The sequence below is a fragment of the Rhinolophus sinicus genome, chromosome 4 (assembly GCF_057876585.1).
Source record: "Rhinolophus sinicus isolate RSI-liver-muscle chromosome 4, RSI-T2T, whole genome shotgun sequence".
Lineage (NCBI taxonomy): Eukaryota > Metazoa > Chordata > Mammalia > Chiroptera > Rhinolophidae > Rhinolophus > Rhinolophus sinicus.
The window spans coordinates 11,566,687-11,579,862 of record NC_142504.1 but is presented as its reverse complement, the minus strand read 5'-3'; the positions used below and the strand labels follow the sequence as shown (position 1 = coordinate 11,579,862).

The 13,176-nt window shown below is 50.7% G+C and overlaps 1 protein-coding gene across 7 annotated transcripts in view; it reads left to right on the top strand.

Annotated features, from left to right (window-relative positions):
- The window catches only part of ADCYAP1R1 (ADCYAP receptor type I), a 73,128-nt gene extending 68,075 nt beyond the window's left edge, over positions 1-5,053 (top strand). For all 7 annotated transcript variants that reach the window (XM_019726202.3, XM_074340962.2, XM_019726201.3 and 4 more), the window contains one exon: positions 305-5,053. In XM_019726202.3, the coding sequence (XP_019581761.3) occupies positions 305-493 (189 nt within the window). In that variant the 3' untranslated portion in view covers positions 494-5,053. The remainder of the gene's footprint in view (positions 1-304) is intronic.
- Positions 5,054-13,176: the final 8,123 nt, after the last annotated feature.

Below are 13,176 nucleotides of genomic sequence, written 5' to 3'. Positions count from 1 at the left end.
TGAAAGACCCAATGGGCTAGACTCTGGCTGTGGAACACAAAGGGCTGGGAGCCGAGGCCCACAGACTCCAGGAAGCCAGAGCGGGCCTGGCTCGGGCAGTGACGTGGGCATGGGGCTGAGTCAGTTCCTCAGAGCGTTCCTTTCCCACTGGGGACCTCAAGGGCTGTGAGCTGCAGTTTGGGAATGGGCAGGGTGCTGCTGGGGGTAGCAGTGCCCATCGGGCAGGCCCCCAGGGCCGGCAGGCAGGTGCCTGAGGTTGAGAAGAGGTCCACCTGGAACTGACCGCCCACGTTGCTCCCTGCAGGTGCAGGCAGAGGTCAAGCGTAAATGGCGGAGCTGGAAGGTGAACCGCTACTTCGCCGTGGACTTCAAACAGCGGCAGCCGTCCCTGGCCAGCAGCGGGGTGAACGGAGGCACCCAGCTCTCCATCCTGAGCAAGAGCAGCTCCCAGATCCGCGTGTCTGGCCTCCCAGCTGACAACCTGGCCACCTGAGCGTCCCTCCCCCTCCTCTCCTGCACACACAGGCGGGGCTGCAGGCGCACACCAGCCCTCGCATGTTACACCTCTTCTCTCCCTTCGGGCAGGCCCTGGGCTGGACGCTGGGCTCCCCGAGGGGGTAGAAGGATGCAGGGCGCACATGGGTATTTCCCCTCCCCTCTGTTTGCACTGGCCCCACCCACCATGGACCCCTGGGCCCTGCCCCAGACATGTAAATACTCCTCAGATTTGGAAACGTTCTCGCATCCTGACTGAGGCTCTGCCCAGTGTCCCTGCTCCCTCCAGTGGGTCCCCAGTTCCACCCCACCCTGTCTCCTCAGCCTCTGTCATCACTTGACCCTGTGTGTGAGGCCTTGTGAGTGAGGCTGACGACCTTGGTTTGGGGGGTTTGGGTGAGAGCCTCCCACAGTGTCTGATTCTCAGTGTCAAGTCCTTAAGTCTATTTGCACCCCGGGGCCCTTCTCGGTCCCGGCCTAGTCCCTGAGGCCGGCCAGAGGCCCAGCTTGGATGGCCAGAGTGTCCCTCGGTGCAGGCCAGACGTGAAGCTCCCTCGTGCTCCCCCAACATCTTGGTTTCCAAGTGTCCAGCTCCTGGGTATCAGGGCAGTGGGACAGCTCCAGGACTGTCAATCAGAGACTTCAGCTGGGTGTGGGGCTAAAGGTCTGGGAAAGTTCTGGTGCTTTTCATTCGGCCCAAGAAGCATTGCTGTGAGCCAGAAAGGTGGACGTGATTGAAAAGGAGATGGAAAGAGTTGAGGTGGATCCATGGAAGAAGACTTTCACCATCTCCATTATCTTACCCCCAACTCAAGGTGGGCAGGGGTTTGTCTGGTCGCTGCCCTTCTGCTCCTCCCACCCAGGCATCAGCTGTAGAAGGTGACAACAGATGGAAGCCTCAGAGAAACTACTCTACAACCAAGCCTACCACCCAGGGCCCCTGAACACCCCATTCCCCATTTCCCCTTAAGTCAAAGCCATGACTAGGAGGAACCAGACTCCTTCCTGTGATGTCAGTGAGTCCTGAAGCATCTTACACCTCCGTGTGCCCAAGTCCAGGGCACAGGGCTCCCCACCCCCACTCCCACCCCGGTGGCTGATGAGGGAGCTCCAGACACCAGCTCTTGGGGCTTGGACTCAGCTACTGAAATCTCGGAGACCTCTGCAAAGACATGTTCCTCAGCTCTTGCCATCGAATCACCACAGAAGGACGCTTGGGTGCCCTGGGTATTGAGAGGGGAAGCCACGCCCCGCACCCCCACGGCTGTTAGCAGAAGCTGCTGATGGAAAGTGTGGGCACCTGTCCTGGCTCCCCACAGTCTAATCATTTAAAATGGGGCAGAACCACGTTTGAGGAAAGAGCTAGAGTGCCATGGCCCGTGTGTGGGGCCTGCTTTATTCCCCGTCAGCTTTTGGTGTTCCTGTCCGTGTGTTTGTGGACTTGTTTTATGATCGTGTTCCGGAATGCTTGCAGTGTTTAGGTGGAGGGGGAATGCTGCTTGGCCAGGTTTTAGAAAGAGCAAGGGGCCTGGGGGGCTTGTGGAACTGCTCGTTTCTGGAGAGGCCTTTGAAGTGACTGGAGCAGGGTGTAGCTGCTTGGTTTGGAGCCGAGTCCTGTGTCCTCGGCCAGTGAATCACTGTGGACCCTGGGTCTTCAGCCAAGCCAGAGAGAGAAAGGAAGCTGCCTGCCGTTTCCTGGGCACATTTGGCGACTCAGGCTGGCCATGGGGTGTAAAGCGGCCCTCCCGTCCTGCACCTGGGAGACAAGTGCTTTCCCCAAGTGGCTGTCCACTGGCCACCTGCAATGCTTGGGAGGAGCCACAGGCTGGGATTCACAGACAGGATCTGGCCCCGTTGGGCTAAGACCACTGAGACTGGACAGAGCGCTCCCTGTCTGGGCCTCAGTTTCCCCACTTGTGAGATGGGGCAATTTCTAATGCTCCTCTGGGCTCCGTATTTCAGTAATTCTCCAGTTCAAAACTGAGGCAGGTAAAAGGGTATGTATCGTTATTACGCATATCACCTAAGGTTTTGAAGTGTATGTATGTGTGTGGAGGGTGGGAGGTGCTGTTTCTACTTAGAAATGGGACATTTGTCTCTCTCATTTGGATGCCACAGTGGAAGCTGGTGGGCTGGAGGGAAGGGTCATTCCCAGGACAATTGGACAGGTGCCGTGGGTGCAGACCCAGCCGTGTCCCTGGCTTAAGGCAGGTGCCACGACTGGGTGGGCATTAGTTACCTCCAGATCTTGGGCATGGGCCTCCCGAGTATGGACCCTGTTTCTTCATCTTTGCCGCCTCCAGCAGGTCTGCTTCCCTGTGGAAGAAGAGGCTTTGACTTGTGCAGAGATCATCACAAAACAGCAAAAAGAAAACAAGCCCGGATTCTTCTGCTGCTGCCTGAGCCCTGGGCCTGTGTCCTCGTAGAGGTTCCAGGTTCCTGCTGGTTTGTGTTGCTCTCTGAACAAATTATTGCCAGTCTTGTGAGCAGGTATGTTCGATGTATTTTGGATGTTCCAGGAGGTTAGGCAGCTGGCCTTCAGGGTCACAGGCAGTGGGGGGACATCATGAGGTCTGGGTAAAACCCTTCCTTCTCTGACCCTTTGTTTTCAAATCTGTAAAATGGGCAGTAAGGCTAGACTATCTGGCTAGCTCATTGCATCTCTGGAATTCTCTGTCTAAACACCAGCCATCTATTGGGAATGGACCCCAGGCAAGGATTGTAGATTTGCCTGGTCCAGGAAAGGATAAGAAATCGTGTTGAGTAAGGAGGGGTTGAGGGCTTTGGGAATGGTTAGGTTGTTTCCTGACTCCATGTCTCTAGAAGGTTATTACCAGGAAGGGGTTATTCTTGTTCTGTGCAATCCCAAAGGACCAAACTCATCCAGGGGAGGCTGATTCTCCTTGAGATGAAGAAATCTCATCTTCTGTCATGACTCTCCTGCCATGGCAGTGTCAAGGGACAGTCTCCAGTCCTGGGGAAAATGGGGCTCCAAGTCGGGGGTGCTGAGGCTGTCAGGGACCCTGTGTGGGGTCTGAATGTGGGGTTTGGTGGCTCTAGTCCCCTGCATTGCAGGCCTCATGACTCCCCCCATGCCTGAGGCCAGGCCACATTCTGTCTCAGTGGGCAGCTCTGTGACCCTCCTTGACACATCCAGTGGCCTGCAGTGACTCTAACCCCCTCCAGTCCCTGCACTGGCTTCTCTGGAGAATAGGGCCAGGGAACTGGAGCCAAAGCAAGGCTTGACATACCTGAGTCTATTATCACCCACCTCCTTCATCTGACCCGTCCCCTTCCTGGAAGGAAAGCTAGAAGATGTTTTCCTTGTAATTCTGGGAGTACCCTTGACCCCCTCTAGGACATTCCAAAGTGAAAGCAGGAAGTGTTTTGTCACCATAAATTCCTGTGTGAGCCCAGTGACCCGGATGCTGCTGGGCTTCTCCCAGCTTTGCCACTGACCTGCTGTTTGGCCTTGACTCCATCCCCATGTACCTTGGGGGAGACTCACAAAGTACTAGAACTGGGAAGAGACGTAGAGAGCCGCAGATCAACCCTCCCACTGGGCTGATGAGAAAGCAGATGGGCCCAGCCAGGTGCCTGCCACCATGCTGGGGTCCAATATGCTTTGCAAACCTGACTGAGCCCATGAGTCCAAACGAGACCCTTGATAAAGCTTCTATGCAGAAGACATCCAGCCTTGCCCAGGACGGGTGCGGCTACAGCAGTTATTAGGACTCTAGAATGTGGGGGGAGCGATAGAGTTGGTGTGTTGCGGGGAGACCTGCATGCTAGCTTGGGCTTCACCCCTTGCTATGTGCTCCAAGGCTGTGCCTCTCTGGGCCTCTGCTTCCTAATCTGAGAAATGGGAGCATGTGATTTGTGGTCTGTCCCAAGGGACCAGGATGGGGTAGAAGTGAGATGCCCTGTGTGTGAAAGGGCTGTGGTAGCCCAACATGTGGGGGCTGCTTACTGGGGTGAAGACCCTGAGAGGGACCCTATGCTGTTTGTCAACAGCTTTGAGCCCTCCTGGGTTAACCTTTGTCCCATTTGTTCCAACCACTAGGCTAGCACTGGGGGCAGAAGGGAGGCCAGGGGCTTGGACGGACAGAGAATTCCAGGTTTATCTCCATCTGCTTATTCAGTTTGCTCTTGTGGTTAGGGTGGGGAGACTTCCATGTGGGTGATGTCAGTGTTTCCATGCCACCCCCATGGAAATCCTTCAAAGATCTGGCACGTCCCTCAAGTGGGCCGAGTGCCCATTCCCTCTCCTCCCCTTGAACTTGAGGTCCTGGGATGTGTCTGTGCGTGGCCACGTGTTTTGTCCTGTGTCTGTCCTCTGTAGCTTTGCCCCTGTGAGGGCTGGTGGTGGGCAACCCCTGGCCTCCCAGATGTCGCTGTGGGGGCTGGGCCGGCCAGGGTTTCATCTCCCACAATAAAGACGAGCCCCGTGGACCTCACTGCTGCCGCTGCCACCATTAATGCTGTGCTCACAACTTTGTCTTGGATTTTAAGGATGTCAGACTGCTGTAGATGACTCAATAAATGTCTTATCATTTTTTCCTGGTGGCTGTAACTTGGCAGACGTGGAGGGCAGGGAGGCGAGGTGGCGGAAGGGGAGGTAATCTGATCACCCAGCATAATCCTGGGTCCAGTGACCTTTTAGATTGCAGAGGAGAAGTGTGAGACTGGGTCTGACTGAATGAGCTTAGGATGCACTTGGAAAAGTGAAGTCCTGGCCTGAAAAGGACCTGCAGTGTCATGCAACGTGCGTGGCATCAGGTCACTTGGATGTTTTGGGTGGTAAGATATGGGAGCAGCTCACACACAGTCTTTGTTGTCTCATGGCCTCCCTGTTGTTTTGTGACGTTGGCCACCAGATATCCCTCAAGCTTGCCTCCAGTGAGCATTTCATTCCAGGTAACCACAGGTGCATCACTGGCAGCCAGAGTCCCATCCCCTAATGCTTCTGGAATTTCAGAGCCATCAGACCCTTCCAGACTAGGTAACCAATTCCAGGTAACCCCCATTTCCTTGAGGTCCTATTGATTGTCACACCTCAAGTGCCGATTTTTATATCAGTCCACGTTGTTAGTTGCTAGCCACAGAAGATACTTTTGGCTGATAAGTCAGCAAAGGAGGGAGTTTAGGAAGAAGATGTCAGGCAGCTCAGAATTCTTGTGAGCCTGAGAAACCAGAACTGATGACAAAGCTGGTGGCTGCTGCCGCCGCCAGCAGTGATGTCTCGTCTGTGCCAGAATTATTACTTCTGCAAGCAGATAGCTTTGCTGCCATTCTCACCAGCCAATCAGATTCCACATGCAGCCCCTTCCTCAAGTTGCTCACGCCTGAATCAAAGCCTCACATGTGTCCATTGGGTTAGCTGTGTTCTACTGCAGGGGAGGCTGGACATTTGACTGTTCTGGATTCTACCTTGGGAGGTTGGGCGAAGAAGTCTGGCCATTTTCTAAACTTAACAATTGTATTAAGAAGTCCTGAAATAATAAATGTCCACCACCACGGGCCTGAGGAATACAGCAATGGCAGAGCCAGTGCCATGATCCGGTAGGCCACGCTGAAGAAGTCAAGTCAATGGAAAGATGGCATGTGAGCCCTTCACCCAGCTAGGCCACTTGCCAAATGCAACCAGGTGTCCAGTGGGGGGTGTTCCCAGGTGGGAGGCTGGCTCGTTCTGCTTTCTGAGACTCAGACTCAGGGGAAAGTGAGAGAACACCAAGTCTCCCTCCTTCTGGTTCATTTTCTTTTAAGAAGCCTCACATCTGCTTATGTCTGCTTACATCTCATTGTCCAACAGCTAATCACATGGCCAAACTTCACCGGAAGGCAGGTAAGGTTATGCACCCCTAATAACATTGGAAGAAGAGAATGGATTCTGGCTGGCAAACAGTAGTTTGTGCTGTAGCCTCAACCCCCCAGATCTTTGGGGGTTTAGGTAGTGGTCACTGGGTTCCTCCATACCTGTGAGAAACCAGAGGCTGAGTAAGCCCCTGGATGCCCCTCTGCTACACTGGGAACAAACTAGGGGATGCAGTCTCCTGCCTCACCATAGGATGACCCTGGGTCATCCCCAGTCAGAATTTTGGGAACTGTATGCCAACCCACAGGAACTACTCGGGTGTGAGGGCGTGTCTGCCTCACTGCTGGTTTCCTCCAGCCTTCTTGCTCTCATGACCGCATTTTCTGAGTGGATTCTGCTCTCTCATAGCTTCTACGTTATTTAATCTCTTTTTCATTTGTGGGATCATCAAAGTAATGACATAATTATGCAGTTCATAATTTTTTGGTCTTTTAATTTCTGTCGTTGCCCTTAAGTGAACTCACTTTCGGTGCTTCTGAGCCGGCCAACTGCCCCCGGCGGATGCTCCTTGCAGGGGTCCTTCTGGTTTGAACATGGAGATGGCTTCCCCTCCTGTCCTGGATGCAAAGGTTATGAATTTGACGTCTGAAACTCAGTCACCCAGAGCTCTTCTAAATTTCAGGATGCAGTTTTGTAAGTGCTTATGTAGAGATAGTTTTTTATCCCCTTGGCCTCTGAAATAGTTCTTTCCTAAATTCCCGTAACGGAGAGGCTTAGGGGTGTCAATTTTTTAGAAGGAGGGTGATGGCAAGAGGGGATGTGACTTTCATCTATTTACTCAACAAATACGGTTGAGCATCGAACTCTTCATTTGAAAAATATTTTCTGAATGCTTACTATATTCCAGGAGCTGTTCAGCCATTGGTAACCATCACAGATGAGGTCCTTGCTCTCAGGACCTTGCCTTCTAAAGTAAAAAAGGAAATAAATGAGATGGTTTTAGGTAGAGGAAAGTGTTATGAAGAAAATAAAGTGGCATTTGATAAGTAGAGAGTACCGTGTGTGGGGTGGGCTGTGTCAGATAGGGCGGCGAGCGAAGGCCCATCTAAGATGCAGATATTTAAGCATCTGAACATTCTGCCCCTCCCACCTTATTGACCCATCTTCTGGGGATCCCTCCAAACACCTCAGGGAAAAGCATTCCACAAAGAAGGACCAGCAAGAATAAATGTACCAAGATATGAAATACATGGACATGTCTAAGGAAGGTTGTAAGGAACCATGTCTAAGGAACCACTTTCCTAGGGTTGCCGTGACAAGTTACCATCAACTGGATGGCTTAAAACAACAGAAATCAATTCTCTCACAGCTCTGGAGGTCCAAGAGTCTAAAATTAAGGTGTTGGAAGGACAATGATCTCCGAATGCCCTAGAGAAGAATCTGTTCTGTGCCTTTCTCGTAGCTTCTGGTGTTGCTGTCTGTGTCGGGCATCCCTTGCCTTGCAGATACATCACTCCGGTCTTTTCCTCAGTCACCATGGCTTTCTCCCTCTATGTCTGTCTGTGCCTCTCTATCTTCTGCTTTTCCTATAAGGACGTCAGCCATATTGAACACCACTCTATTCCAGGATGATCTCCCCTTAACTAACTACATCTACAAAGACCCTATTTCCAAATAAGATCACATTGACAGGTACCTGGAGTGAGGGCTTTGTGTGTGGGGATGTGGGGGCAGCACAATTCGACACCCACCAAAAGGCACGGGCTTAGCAGACACACTGCTCTGACTTAGATTCTCATGGTTTCCCTGGAAATTCACTGGCTCCTAAGACTCCGTTGCCTGTTAGATTACAGCTCCCACAGCAGTGTCCCCAATCTTAGGGGGCCAGGTCCCAGCTGCTGAAGCTGGATGAAATTCATTCATGTGGGCTGGACACTGATTTTCTCTCACTGTCCAAACAACCCCAGCTTCCAAAGATAATGGGTGCCCATTTCAAAGCAGAAACAAAAGCAAACCAAAACAAGATTCTGACATTGTGGCTACACAGCCTCATGGATGCTGGCAGACTCATCCCAAACCCTCATTTCCATCTATTCCAACTCCGATACACTCTCACATAGAGATTTTGGGAGTGAAGTCTCAGTTTAAGCCAGCTTGTTTTCCACCAGCTTAATGGAAAGTGTCTCTGTTCTGGCCCTCAGGGCTTTCTCTCAGGCCACCCCTCTGTCATTCTTCTCTCTCTTTCCCTTTCAGACAGACCCCACCCCAATCTATTTTATTCTTGATACTTCCTGTCCCTCCTCCCAGGTCGTTCCTCTCTAGCTTTGATCTAGACTCAGGTGTGGCTTGGTGGTCAGTGTTTTCCTTGAGCTGATTCTCTTTTGGTGCCCCCGTCTTTTGGGTTCCCCTGACACTTGGGACTCATCTGTGGTTTTCTCTTCAACCCTCTTCTCTTTAGACAGTCTCTCCATGGGCAAAACCATCCATTCCTATCCATTAACCATGACTCAGTTGATAATCCTGACTCTTCATCTCCAGACACAGTCTGTTGGCACAGATGGGTTTATGCAGTAAGTACCATGGAGAGAGCCGAGCGAACTCCAGTTCCAGCACCACAGACAGTTCCAAGATGCTGTGCCTACCTCAGTGTGGGATCTTTGTGTGGCCAGTTTATGGGACGTGAACAACGGCAGACCTAGGTTTTATGGGTTCTGAAACTCATATTTGTGTGGGGAGGTTCACTTTCATAAAAATGCAAACATTTAAGTTAAAAATGGGTATAATAATGAGGTTTTTTTGGAATGACAAAAGTTGACCACTATCACAAATATTATAAATGCACAAAAAATAACATGATATGTGTAGTCATTCCCCTACAATACTTTTTTTGCCTGGCTCCACACATGCCAAATTTTGTTTCTCCACCACTACTGACACTGTAGGACATTTTCATATTACGATGTGATCTGTGGTCCTCTGCCTTTGTTTGTAATGCAGAATGGAACGAGACAACATTGAAGCAGAGAAAATAGTATTAGTAAAGGCTTCTTCACTTTCTTCTGAAAAGCTTTCCATGAGCCCACATCTGGTTACATGCCTTTGAGGTTATTGTATAAAATGCTGTACTGAAGCCACACTGAGTTTTTCACACTCATACAAGAAATATCAATGGCACATCTATTAAGTTCTAGGTGCTTTAGGTGCCTGGGATTAAAACCACGAGTTAAGGACACCATTTTTTTTTCTTATAGGAAATAAAGTTGAATCAGGAAGGCAGAAAATACATTGGAAAACAAATAAGCTAATTTCAGGTAGTGCTATGTATAAAACAAAACAGGGTAATGGGGCAGAGAAGGAGGGGCAGAGCAGATTTTAGTAAGGGCCTCAGGACAGGCCTGTCAAGCAGGTGGAATTTGAATTGATACCCGAAGGGCGAGGCTATGGCCATGCAAAGATCAAAAGAGTAAGGAAATGGAAACTGCAAATAGCCTGAGGTAGGAACAAACTTGGTGTTTCTAGAAATAGAAGAAGGACCAGTGTGGCTGGAATGTCTGTACAACAAGGCTGGTAGGCAACCTTTAATTCCAAACACATAGAAATGCTGGATGAATTAAGACATATATGCATAGGCATGTATTTAGCAATATAGCTGAACTGACACAAGAACGGGAAACCCCCAGGGGAAGGAAATGAGAAGAGACCTCAAAGATAAAGCAACGAGTGTATCAACTCAGTGGGAGAGTCATAATGATTGAAAAGTAGGCAGTGACTAGATCAAGGAGTGTCTTGCAGACCATGAGGAGAAATCTGGGATACTTCTCAGATGCAATGGAAAGTCTCAGGAGAGTTATAAGGGGGAGAGTGAGGTAAGCAGTTTATATGTTGAAATCACTCTGGCTACCTTGCAGAGTAGACCGTAGGCTGGTCCAAAGGCTGCTGCATCGTCCGGATGAGGAGGATACTCTCTTAGATTGGCGTGGAACTGTAGCAGTGGAGACGGTGAGAAATGACTGGATTTGGGGTAAATGGAGCTTAAGCCAAGAGGAGTGGCTCCTGGGTTGGGGGCATGGTGAGGGGAGGAAGATGGTATTGAGTTCTTGATGGTGGTCCATTAATGGAGACACAGAGGACAGATGGGTGGATTGGGGAGGAGACCAGAAGAGTTCTGTTATAGCAAGGTCAACTTTTCATGTCATTGACTTTAGCAGTCAGGAAAAGAGGAGACATTTTGGGTATTTCAAGTAGGAGGGATTTTAATAGGGGGCATTTGATGCTCACAGAACCATTGGAAAGGCTGATAGAATCATCCTTCCCACTCTCAACTTTTAGCACCAGAGTGGCTGGTTTCCAAGAACTCACCTGGAAGCACATTTGAATTTCAGGGGACTCTGAGAAGTGCCCCAGGCCATCTCAGGCTGCAGCAATGAAGGGGGTGGGGGGCCTTCCCAAGGAGTAGCCTCTGTCCAAGCACAGAAGTGGAATATTCACAGGAGCTGCCCAGGAAGCTGCTGATATTCTCAGCTCCTACTCACGCCTGTTCTCTTGTCCAGCCCCCAGATTTTATGCAGGGCCTCTTGTGTGCACGCTTCAGCCCCCTGCCTTATGGGGAAACCAGTCCAAGGGAGCAGTACAGGGCTTCTCTGCGATGTAAAGGATACCACTGAGGAAGTGAGGATGACGCCAGGTGCCAAGAGAAACCCAGGACATGGACATAGGAGGAAGGCCGGGGACATAGTGAAAAGGAGGCCAAAAAAGTTTCAAGAGGGAAGGAGTGGTCTTCTGTGTCAAAGGCTGTTACTGATTTATGAGATTTGGGACAGAAACCAGCAGCTGGCTGGGAGGAGGGTGGGTGGGTCTGTTGGAGTCAGCCCTTGCCCCCAGGCTCCACAGGGGCTGGACTCCGGGCTTGTATTCATTTATCTGAGTGGCTTCCCCTGCAGAGCACAGGACTCATCAGCCTCCCCAGGGGTTTAGGACCTAGATGTCACCCTGAGGGTGGCAGGGCAGGCAGCTGGGTCCACAGGGCCTTGGTCACTTTGCAGTCCTTTTTGATTCTGGTTATTAAGGGCAGGTCCCAGCACCTTTAGGAACCATGGGCCTTTCTCATGACATCCAGGCCTCATCCCAGCATGCCCTCTGCTTCTAGAAATGAGAGCAGGCTGCAGAGAGGCCTGGGTGGGGAAGAACTGGCAGCTGGCTTGGGGAGGGCAGCTCATGGTGGGGGTCTTGCTTGCCTCCCACATGGGTTGGAGCGGGCCCCAGTAGAAACCATGGAGAGGTCTCCTGTGGAAGCCCAATGTGCACCCTTACCTCCTGCTGGAAAGAGGGATAGATTCCAGGTGTGAGAACCAGGCCCTGGAAACAGTGGGGTGATGGTAGAAAGGGCTGTGCCTGGGCAAGGGACCTGTCATTTTCCAGTCCTTATTTGCCCTCATGAAAGAACTTTTCTGGAAAGCAGTCCTTTCCCTGGAGTGAAAGGGATACAGCGGACGGGATGATGTTGAAGATGGAATGAATTTTACTTGAGGCAAGTTTAAAGAAACTCGGCCTTATATGGCTCACTCAAGTTTAAGGAAACTCGGCCTTATATGGCTCACTCAAGCAATCAAAATGTTGGAGCCAGCCCGGGCCCTGTGCCAGCGTCCTTGGCTTTGACTGGACGTCCAGTACCAGCCCGAATAGAACTGCACACTGAGCTCTGAGAAGACTCTAAACACTCTGTGGGCCTGCGTGAGACCCAGGCTGCCTGAGCCTCCCAGAGATACCAAGGCCTGAAGTTGGGCCCTGGCCCACATGGCAGGCCACCTGGAAGCACAAGTGCAAAAGGTAGGCCTTGGGAGCTCTGCAAATGGCCTGGTGAGTGGCGCAGGCTTGTCGTTCATTTGCATCACGAGCAGAGAAATAGTTAAAGCAGGTCATGACCTGAATGGCAAGCTGGTGAGGCAGAGCAAATATAAAAAGCCTCAGGAGTTGAGAGCAACTTCTGCCCCTAGCCCAGGTATGTATGTATAGGCTAATTCCCAGTCTTGATTTCTTTGGGAGGAAAGTCCGTGCATGGGTCTGCACTGCCCTCTGTTGGTCACTCAGTTAACAGCAAACGCAGCCCAGGAAAATCCCTTGAAATCACAGTTCTTCCCAACACCTTTTTCTGCCAGCCAGGCTTGTTTCCACACAATGACTCATAAATGAGATAATGAGGGGCAAGAGCAAGTTAAAACATTTACTATAATTAACATCAGGAGGAAAAACTTATATCTTACATCGCCTGTGGAAAAGAATGTGGCCTAGAGAGGATTTTGCACTGCATTTCCTGCAGATGAAGCATACACTTACTTTTTTTTTTTTTTTTTCTGATGTGGACGTAAGAACGTCCAAACCTACAGAAAATTTTTATGAGATTTTATTTGAGCCAAACAGACAAGATGCCGGGAAGCAAGATCTCAAATGCTCCTGAGAATGACAGTTTTTCAGCGTCTTTTATACATTTGGAATTGAGGAGGGACCGCAAGGAAGATTGCATGAAGGTGGGAGAAAAACAAGGTACAGAATGGGTAACAAGATTATGTGCTAACTTGAGGGTCGTCCCACCTTCGAGGGGTCTGCAGAAGATGATTTCTCTGACATTTCACAAGAACAATGGACAGGGCTGGCTTAAAACCCTTTTCCTAAAGCGGTTATAGGCCTGGGACTTGACGACCCACAGTTAGGAATCTATGACCAGCTTGTTGAGATGGTGGACTCTCGGGGATGCGATAACACTGTATCACCCTGTGAGGTTGCTTTTGGTCGCTGAACTTCTGCATACCCCCTTTATTCATCCACACAGATCATGCAGAAAATATTTTTCTGAAAACCACATAAATATA